At 38.8% G+C, this 13,416-nt stretch overlaps 1 protein-coding gene across 6 annotated transcripts in view; it reads right to left on the reverse strand.

Annotated features, from left to right (window-relative positions):
- Positions 1-292: 292 nt before the first annotated feature.
- Positions 293-13,416, reverse strand: part of AGAP1 (ArfGAP with GTPase domain, ankyrin repeat and PH domain 1) — a 406,754-nt gene continuing 393,630 nt past the window's right edge. For all 6 annotated transcript variants that reach the window (XM_060783920.2, XM_060783904.2, XM_060783913.2 and 3 more), the window contains 2 exons: positions 12,004-12,259; positions 293-10,796 (listed from right to left, as the gene is read on the reverse strand). In XM_060783920.2, the coding sequence (XP_060639903.2) occupies positions 10,593-10,796; positions 12,004-12,259 (460 nt within the window). In that variant the 3' untranslated portion in view covers positions 293-10,592. The remainder of the gene's footprint in view (positions 10,797-12,003; positions 12,260-13,416) is intronic.

Consider the following 13,416-nt stretch of genomic DNA (forward strand, 5'->3'; position numbering starts at 1 on the left):
GTTTCGACAGGCCTTTGATCTTGGATATCGCTGTTTTTAAATAGTTTTAAATTGTTCGATTTTAGCCTGTTCTTGTAAGCCGCTCCGAGCCCCAGGGGAGTGGCGGCATATAAGTTCAAATAATAAATAAATAAATAAACTTAGCATAGAACACATTCATCTCTATGCAATCTTCTTTTCAGATTGAGATTTTGGGGTTCCACATATGTATAAGAGAGACACAGAGAAACAGAGAGGAATTTCTCCACTTTGTGGCAAGACATGAAGGGAATAAACTACAGGGAAAGCAAGCTTGTTTTCTTATCTTTATTAGAAAGAGAACTATCCAATATAGCAGTCTCTTTCTCTGCGTTACTTTACAACATATTTAAAACTCAGAATACTGTACAGCTGGCACAAAAAAAAAAAATCCAGGATGGAGATAGCAAGAGGGAAACATAATACAAATGGACATATTAAATCAAACAAGATCATATGAAACAACAAGCAAAGTGAAATGTATCAATATTTTTAATTACAGTACAAACAATATAAATAAGGTTTCATTGACTCATTGTAAAACAAATTTGCTGAATGAGGTAATAATAAAAAACTCAAAAAACTCTTTTTAAAAATTTCCACACTGCTGTGTCATTATTTATACATTATTTACAGAAATAAAAATGACAAGCCATTGGCTAGGTATTTGCCACCTCAATCCATGAAATTTCACCTGCTCCCTTCCTCCCATGCCAATAAGAATTACACAAAATGATATTGGATAAAGAAATACATAAGGTTTGGGAGAATGGAATCAAATAACATTTGATGCACAATTGAATCTAAACTACCACCATACATTTCTGGACAATAAACCAAAATCCTGCTACCATGCCAATAGATCATGCCCTAGTTCTAATTTCAATGGAATCAGGAAAAGAACTAGTTTCATGATTTGGGGTCTGAGGTTGGAACTGTGAATCTGGCTGGAAAAACTGTAAAGATATGCTTAAATTACACAGAAACCAATACGGACTCTACCAGTGTTGGGCAAACATGTTCAAGTCTTTCATATATCTCTGAAGTCAACACAACTAATCAGGAAGTAGCGAATTTGAATGATTTATAAAATCAACTGTTCATTCACTTGAGATTCCTGTTTCTGTCTCTTATAACACACTTCCAAATCAACCAGTTAACAAAGTGGAGAAAAGCTCAACAAAATAGGCGTCCCAACACATTATCCATAAGACCTCCAAGTAGAAGAAAAGCAGTTTCCCAAAAGATGTTGTTCAAATGGTGAAAAAGATGGGAAGCGACAGCAACTCCTGGCCCTCCTTCAGCACCATAAGTCTGGAAAGTATGTGGAGGATTCAGGGAATCAGGAACAAAAGGGGATCAATACAGGATTTCCATGTTGGGGACAGTGCTTGGCAAAAAGATCAGCCGATCATGTAATCCCCAAGTACAAAAGTGACTGCTTTGGAAAGAGGAACGCAAGGTTTCATGTATAACCAGGCACCGCAGTAGCATGGCTTTTGTCATCAAGCTGTGCTCCAGAATAAAACCAAGCTTTCAATTACAATTTGTTACTGCAAGAACCAATTAGATTGCTTGGATGCCTGGCAAAGCCTCACCAAACTGTGCTTTCCAATATAACTTGCTTGACTACCTAGGGCCAGAGCTCTTAGATATCCTTGGTGCTTTGCAAATTTCCTCTGGTATGAAAGAGATGACAAAAAGACAAGCATGTCATTCAACAAGCAACACAAAAACTTCAAAAACCAATGATGTGAGTGCTCAGAGCAACTACTTCAGCCCAATATATATAACTCCACCAACATAAAACCTATTTCCACAACTGAAGACATCAGAACTCACGAAGGAAGAGGTAGGGGAAGTTTTAGGAGAACTGCTATCCCAAATGCCACATATTTATTTCTAAATTCCCTGCTTAGAATGTATTTATTCCTCAGCAATGCCTATATACAAATGCTATACAAGTGGCAGTAAAACCTGAAATGTAATTTATTCAAAATACCTGACTGCAGAAGAGCAGTTTGTCATTCCCCGAGTCAAAATTAACTACTTAGCGGAATCCTGCAATGGGAACCACACAGTTTTACTTTATGCTGGGGAAAAGAAAACAACAACAACAACAACAATAATTCCTGCGTGCTAAGCTCTCTGCTTATCTTGCATTTTCCTGTTTTCTTCAAAATTCTGGACAAAAGTGCCATGCATTGACTCAACATTTATTAAATCACAGTGATTACAGGGCTGGCTGTGCCACTCTCATGTGTGGCGTAATTCCGAGTGGTGACATGTTCATTAGGAACTTAGGACTACAATATTATATTTATCAATTATTATTTTTTAAAGAGGGAAACCATGCACTCATACATTTTAAAGGATTTTACATGATGCTCAAAGCACCTGGCTAAATTGAGACCAATAGAGATGTTGTTCAGGAGGCGCCTCTGATCGTTTTTCCTTTGTTCATGGTTACATATCGGAAGGTAGCATTGGACTTTCCCCCCACTTTATTGTCTGACTGTTAGAAATTGTTCATGTTTCTATCTCCATGCAATGAGAAATGCGAACAGGAGAATTTGCCTGGAAAAAGGGCCTATGGGAAAACAGTTAAGTGCTCCCTCAAAAATACGTGGAGCATATTCAAAACAAAAATCATCTAGAGTCATTCCATAGCATTTCTCAAGTCCTTCTAGTTCATCCTTTTTCTTCCTGCTTTGGAACAGGAGTTTCTTAAACTCGCCAGACAGCCATATACAGTAATTGTCTACATCTCTCTTACTTTATCCATGCAGCACCCACATTTATGTGGAACTATTTACATTAGTCCATATATGTTTGTAAAAATACACTTTGTGTATGTTCAAATTTGTGCATATAAATTAGACACACGAGTGTTTGTTATTGTACTAATTTACAGACGTCTGATCTCTGCCATGGAGCTACACAATGCTGTTTGCGGAATATATCAAACTACACGTGGCAAATTGGACCCATCTACGCAAAGACAGCCAAGAGTGTTCTGACACCTTAACCGCCAACTCCTATCCAGTGGCAGAAGCTTTCCTGGGCCAGAGCCCGTTTCATCGGATGCACCCATCTGTGTGTTATTGCCCAATTATCTGCCTTTGAACATCATAACTTTTGCAAGCGGCTTTCTGAAGCATGATTAAGAAGACCCATCATTCGGTATATCTCTTGGGGTAAAAAAGAAGAAGAAGGAGGCCGTATTTCTTCAGTTACACTGCATTTTTTTAAACTTTTAGGCTTGGCCAGTTTTAAAATCTCAGTGCTGCTTCAGACATTAATTTTTCCCACTGTGAATTTTAAAGACATGAGTATAGAAGAAAGGACACACTTTTCAAGACATTCAGAATTTCTCACAAAGAATAAGATACAAGTCTGACCCATTGTAGGTGGTCTCTAAGATCGCTGAGAGTTGAGTGTGCAAAATATTGAAATATTTCTACTCTTTGGACAGTCTGAATTTTTTGCTGGAATTTCCCCTTCCCTTACATATTAAGGTAATGTCCAGATTTAGTCCTTAGAATGAATTTGTATCATTGTGTATAGAACCAAAAGCTGCACTGATATTAAAATCATCTGACTAATAAAGACAAGGGGAGGGGGGAAGAGAAGGAGAGGTGATATTTATGAGACAACACACAATAAAATATTTAAGTTTCTATCTAAGAAGTTCTGTCTCTATTTCACATTCAGTGTGGGTCTCTTTTGAGCTGGCAACAGGTTGATTTTCTGGGTTTGGTGCTGCTCAGGCACCATTTCTGCTCCATATGCCAAAATGTTGAGCATATTTTGTGCCTGAACTGATTCCTGGTGGAAGCCTGTGTTGGGATTTGGCCTTTGGATTTGGCAGGCAGGTGGAATATTCATTGTGATCCTTTTGCTACAGAAAAGTGGGTTGCTTGTGCATTAAAGGCAGAGTCTTGAAAAATTACCAGATGAGGGAGCTGTAGTAACAACATTGTAAGCATTCTGCTAAGGTGAAGGCATTTAACATGCAAACAAAGCTCAACGCAAAGGAAATTAATAAGAAATCTGATACCTCTTTCTCTAGTGCAACAGAACATTTGTATCATAGGGGTTGAGCTGATTAGCAATGCAAAACGTCCAGTAACAAGGTACTAAATGTAACTTTCTGGCCTTTTGGGGAATGCAGGCTCTGCATGGTTTTCACATGGGAAAAAAATCAATCTGTTCATAAAATGATCAGAGTTTCTCTACATATTAGTACAATCTGATTAAAGAGATTTCCACAGAATACGAAGTTATTGTGAGAGTCCATCTGCAATTGTTTTGAAGTTCCCCAAGCAGATATCTGGGCAAATGCAAATCTGGGAAATTACCCCCAGAACTGTTAATGTCACTTAAATTGAACAACATAGGATTCCAATGACAACACTAAAATATATCTGAAATGATTAAAAATCCAGGTTAAAAATATGATCCAGAGATTTGTTGCTCAGATGGAAGCACTTCAACACTCTCCTACAGTTGTCTACAAAGTGTATACTAACACGAATAACAATGACCACAGAGAATCTTTCCGTCTGAAGTGCTATTCAAGAAAATAAGATCTGTTATTTTATACATAATTATTCCACACAATTGTATGGATCAAAATGTTTTAAACACAAATACTAGAATTGTATAACTTATATAATAGTAGAATCCAAAATGTATTAGACATTTTGAAGGACAGAAAGAAAAGGGCTGTTATCCCCACAATTCTCTTTCTATTGAAAGAGGAAAAGGTAGGGAACTAAAGATATCTGAAGATGAAATCCAGCCAACTGAATTCTAATATTAAATACTAATGGCCAAATTTTGTTCATTCTGAATGATTACACCTGAAACAAGTAAATCTGAATCTACAGAACAGTAGTTAATAAATATCACTAGCAAAATCTGCCTGACTTTTAGTGTATCTGTATTCAATTTCCTCTTTGAATATGCTAAAGGAAACTTGTAGGCCTCAGACTCAATGCTACATTATGCTACTAAATACCAATTTGATAGGAAACACTTCTAAGATCCCAAGGAAAAACATCCACAGAATAAAATACAGTATACAATTGTGTCTGAAAGGACACCATGAGCATGGTCATAATAAAAATGGATTCGTTTACTAGGAATGAACACAAAAGTGGATCCCTGAATAACAATGGTCCCAGTGTTTTCATATAATTTAGTGTGAACAAAAAATGTCATTTCATTTCCTTGGAATCTCTGAAAGAAACAGGTCTGAATGCACAATCCATGCGAACCTCCCCACAGGGTTGCCACTTGGCCACATTTCCTCCACCTCAAGCAGACTAGAGGGGAGGATTTGTGGGCTCCAGGCTGAGACACAACTTGGGAAAAAGCACTTTCCCTCCTCATAGTAACTCATATTAGTTACTATGAAACAGACTGGTTTGTATGTATGTACACATGTAGACCTGGCAGGAGGAGAGGGAGCTGTACATGTTCTTGAAACTCCAAAGGATTGTCTCAATGAGGCAAAAAAGAGGTGAATCCTGGCTCAAAGCCAGTGGATGTGTTGTGCTTTGTGCCCCACAAAGTGCATGATGGACAACATCAATGAAACAGGGAACATTTTTTTAGTGACAATAATTCAGGCAAATGACTTCTAAGCTCTTAATCCCATCACTATAGTGAAGTGATTTTGAGCAATGTTATCTGATGTTTTCCAATCGGCTCCTTCTGTTTGTGTTATTGGTACTTCATGTAGTCCACTTCCTGACTTTTCAGCAAGGTCAACATCATTGTTCAGATTTTGGGAGAAATCTGTGTAGCCTGACAAGAAACGTGGATAAGTAATGCTACTTGAAGATAAGGACCGGAATATGCGGGCAACAGTGTTTTCTTACGGGTCACACTCAACAGCCTGTCCCAGCTTCAAGCCTTATTATTTCTGCTGTTGGCTAGTGTTAACACTATGGTGCAGGAGCCAATCATTAGAAAGGGCAGTTACTGTGTATTTCATGGTTAAAAATAGGAAAAGAGTCTGTCATCAGTAAAACATGTCAACAGTGCTCTCACTAGAAACCAATTTCTGAAAGAGATTTAGCTCTCTAGATGATTCCTATTGTGATATCTTACTGATAATAATTTAATTTCTTCTTAATTTGCACATATGTCGTGTTTAACAAATAAAGACAACAGAACATTTAATGAAGGAAAAGGATTGAAGGGGGTGATTTAAGAAATAGTGATGTGGTTAAAAACGGCTGCTTATTTTGAAAAATGTATGTGTTGATCTAAGACGCGGCACCATCTCAACTCAAGAGGAATCTCTGCATGGTTCCAATCTATGCCTAAAACAATGTTTGTCAAGAAATTCCCATTTCAACTGTGATCCGATTCCTGTTAGGTATGTGAGAAATTTATGGATTGTGTGAAATATTGGGAGAATTTGAGAAATGCTGAGAATCACGTTCTTTAATTTGGGAGACAGGTAGGTTGGGCATATACCTCGAAGTACATGGATGCATGTACTTTTGAACTGGGGAAGGAATTTCGAATAACATGTTTCAAGGTCTAATTTACTGTTCTATGCGACAAACATCCTGGTAGTACTGTGCAAACACTAGCAAAGATCAAGAACTGAAGTCTACACTGGCCTGAGATTGTCTACCTTAGTTGAGTTCATACTAAAGTTCAAGAATCCCTTTCCGCACCTTATAGGTTTTAAACTACTTTGTGGGAACCATACATTTAAATCCTAAGCCATCTCAAAGGGGTTGATAATATTAAATATCTACCGCTGGTACTGAAAATGAATGTAACGTTTTCATGCACACACTTCGAAGAGAACAGGAGGAAGCAATGTGCAGTTAAAGCAAAGAATTAAAATACACATGATAATAAAACTATGACATCAACATGATCTCCATGCCTCTACCATCTCACTGATATTGATGAAATAAAGATGAGTTTCCCCTTCTGTCCAAAATAATGGTGGGATGTGGATGGGCATCTGAAGGTTCCCTGAGGCGATATGTATCCAGAGAGCTTCGAATTACCTCGCAATATAAAAGCATTAGCACTGTCAGTAGGTCAAGAAAACTGTGTTAGTCCAAACAATTGTACCAATGCTTTAGTTACAACAAAAGGCTAATACAGCGGGCTTGTGAAATCTAACACATTTTCTATGACACACACTAATGGAAGATACCACCTTCTTAAATATTCTCCTTCAAATATATATATATACCACAATGAATAAAAGGAATGACAATGGAAACATGGGACTGACGTGTCATTTAAAAGAGGGCTGCATCACACAGCAGTTTCATGCAACAGTGATTCAAGTGACTGTTTAAAGGGAAATTGTAGAAGGAGGCTAATACAAATATTAGGGGAAAGTGCAGAGTGATTAAAATAGTTAGTGTTGAAAAAATCTGTTCAGACTGGGGCCTCATTTCCAAACTGGGCTACAGTGGGGAAGATGAGAGAGCGAGAGCCTGCTGGACCAAAGGACAAGGAGACAGGAGGTATGGCTTCACTGAATCAGGTAGCTCTCATTTCACTGAAACCCCATATGACATCAACACAGAAAGTACTCACTTGTTGTACTTTTCCCATGCATTTCCTCCTGCTTTATTTATTAACCTGCCTGGATTGAAAAGCCTTAATCCCATCACTATACCTTGGCCAACAAATACCTTGGCCAAGGAAGGTTGGCTTCACAGCACCAGGAGTGGAAATTCTGCCACTCAAACTGCTGATGAACATGTCAGCTGGGCTATTAATGGGCAAAACGAATATCGAGGCCAAAGTATGGGCTAATATCCTAGAAGAGGCATGAAGGCAGCTATATTACCCACCTCCAAAATCACATATGTACACTTATGTCATTGCTATGACTGAAGCCCCTTCCACACTGTCCCAAAATTCTAGGATCTGATCCCAGATTATCTGCTTATCCCAGATTATCTGGCAGTGGAGACTCAGTCTCCTTCTACACTGCCATATAATCCAGGTTATCAAAGCAAATAATCCACATTATCTGCTTTGAACGGGAATATATGAGTCTACATTGCCATATAATCCAGTTCAAAGTGAATTATCCAGATTTTATATGGCAGTGTAGAAGGGGCCTCATATAATCCAGTAAAAAGCAGATAATATGGGATAAGATCTAGGGGTATAGGGCAGTGTAGAAAGGGCTAAAAAGAGGGCTCTTCTATTTCCTTCAAACGCTCATAAAGTCAACGCAGAAGACCAAGGAATTAAATCCGCAATTTGTGCCCTTCTAACTCCACTGACTTTGTTTAGGGCAGTGGTTCTCAACCTGTGGGTCCCCAGATGTGTTGGCCTTCAACTCCCAGAAATCCTAACAGATGGTAAACTGACTGGGATTTCTGGGAATGGTAGGCCAAAACCTCTGGGGACGCACAGGTTGAGAACCACTGGTCTAGGACTCCTCTACACTGCCATAAACAATCCAGACTATCTGCTTTGAACTGGGTGATCTGGCAGTGTAGACTCCTACAATCCAGTTCTAAGCAGATAATATGGGCTATCTGCTTTGATAATCTAGATTGTACGGCAGTGTAGATCCATCCTAGGAAGACTAGTACTAACTGATGGCCCATATACTTTTCAAATAACCAAAGTACATTGCAAAGGTTGTTTCTCCTGTCTTCTCAATATATATTTATTTCCATGTTTTAGTTTTCCCAAATTATTTTTTCCTCAAAGGAAACAGTCCTAAAGTAGTAAAATATCACAGAATTGTTAAAAAAACAGGCAAAAGTCCATTCTTGTTGTTGTGTGCAATTAACAATGGAACAGTTTCTTTGTTCGTTATTGCAACTGTTTGAACTAATGCTCATTCTCTACAATATACAATTTAAAATGTATTTCTGCAATTAATCTTGCTATTCAAAATTACAGAATCACCAAAGGAAATACAAGCAAGAAACGGGTCGGTGCTAACAAAATTATTATCTAAAACTCTTCCCAGATGTCAGCCCATTCTACGAGAGTCATTTGAAAGCAGAAGAAAACATGTTCACTTAAAAAGGATATATCAGGTTTTGTATTGGGGGGGGGGGACGGGACAGAGGAGTACCCCAATTTTTTGCATACTCTGCTCAGGATTTGCAGTCATCCTCCACAACAGCATCATGAAACACACAATGAACGATGTTTGTGCTTCTGGAAGACAATGACATGCCCTTCCAAACCATATGTCCTTGTAGCTTTTCCATGCCGATACGTTGATTAGATACATTTTTAATCAAAGCAATAAAAATCTATTTATTTGCTGGGAATGTTTTCAAGATCTAGTATTATAATCTGTGATCCCTTCGATCCTAACTATCTGAACATTATTTCACATCAATAACAGTTTATAAATTAATAAAATACTTGCCTTATTTTTTAAAAAATCAATGTATACTTACGAACATTTAAAAAATCTAATTGATTTGTACACAAATATAACCTAAAGACACAATACAAAATCGGTATAACTTAGGCAATGAATGACCAAAACGCAACACATTTACCTTGGCAAAAGTGACACAATGTATTTCTCATGACTGAAAAAAAATTAGCCTTTTGTGTATTTGTTCTCATAAATGTTCTTGAAATATATTTTTCCTTAGCAGTATTCATTATTCCTTTGCACTCCCTATTTCATCGCTATTCTTATTTATTTTTTCCATTTTGTTTTTACACCAAGGAGGCTGCAGTCAAATAAGACTCAGCAACTGATTTCCTCTCTTTGGACTGAAAAATTAAACAGATACTAAATTATGACAGTGAATTTAGAAAGGAGGGCTCCAAGGGCTTGAAAGAACATGTCTGAGATAATATGATGCTTCTAAGAATATTGCAATCACATCCAAGCAATCACCGAAGCGTGCCATGTAACTACCTCCTCAGCTAATATGCTTTTTTCTCCGTGATGACTAATCATGTTCTATTAAACAGCAGTAATGCTGGAAGAACTCAACTATACAAGTGTAATGAAGCCAGTATTCTCCCTGGACAGATTAGCTACAACTGATTTGACACATACCATCATAGGAGCTTCAAACCTGACAAACTCTGTGCTTGCCTCTGATTTATGCTGTCAAGCTTTTCAGAAAAGAGAATGAAATCCAAATGTTCAGCTTGGTAGAGGTGAAACGTACTAATGCGCTTAACTGTCAGTTAAGGAAAGTTACTGTGCCTTCTCTTCTTCCCCCTGTTGTTTCCCCCCAGTAACTCGCTTGTAGGAGCCTGCCTAGAGACACCTAGTCAAATGGTCCCATGTTGTGGGCTATCATTAGAGAACCCATGACCTCTCTTTGTCTCCCCCTCCCTTTTATATTTTCATCACTCAAGATCTTTTAATTTAAATACATGGTTTCTGCAGTCTTCTTTTCTCCTTCTTGCCTCTTTTGCAATATCCAGGCATTTTCCCCTATGGAGAAAGTGAGAACTAAGGAGAAAAGGAGAAGGGTTTTTTTTAAAAAAGACGCACAGAAATCAGCTGTCAAATTAATGCATAATATGTGGTGGTAAATGTTAGTAATGCTGGAAAACAAGAACCAAATCCTTCAGATTATGGTCGGCATTCTTGTACTGCTGTTGTTCCTGTTAGTGTTCTTCCTGGATAAATTGGGAGTCGCCATGAGAACAAAACGCTCATCTGGACAACCGTACTGCAGAAGGACGTCAATGCACTCTTGACTTGTGGCTTGCCTGGCATAGGCTAATGCACTGTTTCCATGGGCGTCTCGAGCCATAACATCAACTCCATACTGTGGGAGACAAACACACATTTCAAAGTCTCCAACAAAAGCAGATTAAAAAACATTAAGGCCCACTCTACACTGCCATAAAATCTGGATTATTAAAGTATATAATCCACATTATTTATTTATTTATTTATTTAGTACATTTCTATACCGCCCCTCTCAGCCTTCTGGCGACTTGAGGCAGTTTACAAGGCAAGAATTCAATGCCACCAAGGACACAATTACAATATACAATATAAAAAACATCAGCAACAATAAAATCAAACATTATAATGAAACATACTTCAATCGATAATCATTAAAACAATGTTCCGCCATATAGTTATTCCATTATTATCTGCTTTGAACTGGATTATATGAATCTACACTGCCATTTAATCCAGTTCTGCCATATAGTTATTCTGTTATTATCTGCTTTGAACTGGATTATATGAGTCTACACTGCCATTTAATCCAGTTCAAAGTCAATAATCTGATTTGATATGGCAGCGTAGAAGGGGCCTTCAAGATTAATCCATGCAACAAAACACAAATTTCCTTCAGTAAATTTTACATCTAAACAGCTTCTTGTTATGCATTCAGCACTGCTTCTTCCTCATAGTGGGACGGAGGGAAAAATAACCCAATAGGCTCCAAAAACTTAACATTGGTTTCTATTTATAATCTAACTTTTGTACTAATTTTGAACTAGGTAAAGGTTTTCCCCTGACATTAAGCCCAGTCGTGTCCGATGCTGGAGTGTGGTGTTCATCTCCATTTCTAAGCTGGCATTGTCTGTAGACACCTCCAAGATCATGTGGCTGGCATGACTACATGGAGAGTCGTTGTCTTCCCTCTGGAGCGGTACCTATTGATCTACTCACATTTGCGTGTTTTTAAACTGCTAGGTTGCCAGAACTGGGGTTGACAGCAGAAGCTCATGCTGCTACCCGGATTTGAACTTGCAACAAGCTCAGCAACTCAGCAGTTTAACCCACAGTGCCACCAATTGCCAGCATCTATAAGACATTTAACACCAACTGGGGTGTGTGAAAGCATTATTGAGGAAAACACATCAGGCCAGACTTGCATTATAGATAAAACAGATCGACCATTTATCTCCATTCTACTCAACCAAATGCTCTGTGCTTTCACATAGTAGGGCCTAGCAAACATATAGTGACAGTTCACTCTAAACCAACCATCCTGAATCCATGCAGAGGGTACTCACCCAAATTAAGAGCTGCACCAACACAACGTTTCCTTTCCGACAAGCCAAATGTAAGGAAGAACGTCCATCTCCATCTCCACAGGTTTCATTCACTTCTTCTCGTGTCCCATGTGCAAGAAGCAGGATGACAGTTCGCAAATCTTCCTCAGCAGTTGCTCTTAGCAAGTGTTGGCCTAAGGAGAGCTCTAAGCATTGCAGAGGAGCAAGGAAGAGCTTCTGTTCATACTTTGCACGGATCCAGTGTTCCTTTTCCTCCCTAGAGAAGCAAAGCATATATATGTACTTCAGTATCGGCCCACACCAATCCTGATAACGTTTCAAGACTTCTGAGAGTACTGGTAGTACCCATTCATTTTTGCAGTTTACTCAGGAATTCTGCTAATGTAAAATTCTTTTTCCAAAATTATGCGTAAAAAGTAGAAGAGGGAGAAGAACTTGTACAACACATGATTGGCATTATCATCAAGTTTGCAGATGACACCAAATTGGGAGGGATAGCCAATACTCCAGAGGACAGGAGCAGAATTCAAAACGATCTTGACAGATTAGAGAGATGGGCCAAAACTAACAAAATGAAGTTCAACAGTGACACTTTGGCAGAAAAAATGAAATGCAAAGATACAGAATGGGTGACGCCTGGCTCGAGAGCAGTACGTGTGAAAAAGATCTTGGAGTCCTCGTGGACAACAAGTTAAACATGAGCCAACAATGTGATGTGGCGGCAAAAAAAGCCAATGGGATTTTGGCCTGCATCAATAGGAGCATAGTGTCTAGATCTAAGGAAGTAATGCTACCCCTCTATTCTGCTTTGGTTAGACCACATCTGGAATATTGTGTCCAATTCTGGGCACCACAATTCAAGAGAGATATTGACAAGCTGGAATGTGTCCAGAGGAGGGCGACTAAATTGATCAAGGGTCTGGAGAACAAGCCCTATGAGGAGCGGCTTAGGGAACTGGGCATGTTTAGCCTGAAGAAGAGAAGGCTGAGAGGAGATATGATAGCCATGTATAAATATGTGAGAGGAAGCCACAGGGAGGAGGGAGCAAGCTTGTTTTTTGCTTCCTTGGAGACTAGGACGCAGAACAATGGCTTCAAACTACAAGAGAGGAGATTCCAGCTGAACATTAGGAAGAACTTCCTGACTGTGAGATCCGTTCAGCAGTGGAACTCTCTGCCCCGGAGTGTGGTGGAGGCTCCTTCTTTGGAAGCTTTTAAGCAGAGGCTGGATGGCCATTTGTCAGGGGTGATTTGAATGCAATATTCCTGCTTCTTGGCAGGGGGTTGGACTGGATGGCCCATGAGGTCTCTTCCAACTCTTTGATTCTATGATTCTATTCTATCATGTGTGAAGATCCCACAAGCTGTGACTTTGTCAGATTTAAAGAAATCAAAATGATTTGGGTTGAGCTC

This window comes from Anolis sagrei, chromosome 1 (genome assembly GCF_037176765.1).
Source record: "Anolis sagrei isolate rAnoSag1 chromosome 1, rAnoSag1.mat, whole genome shotgun sequence".
Taxonomy (NCBI): domain Eukaryota; kingdom Metazoa; phylum Chordata; class Lepidosauria; order Squamata; family Dactyloidae; genus Anolis; species Anolis sagrei.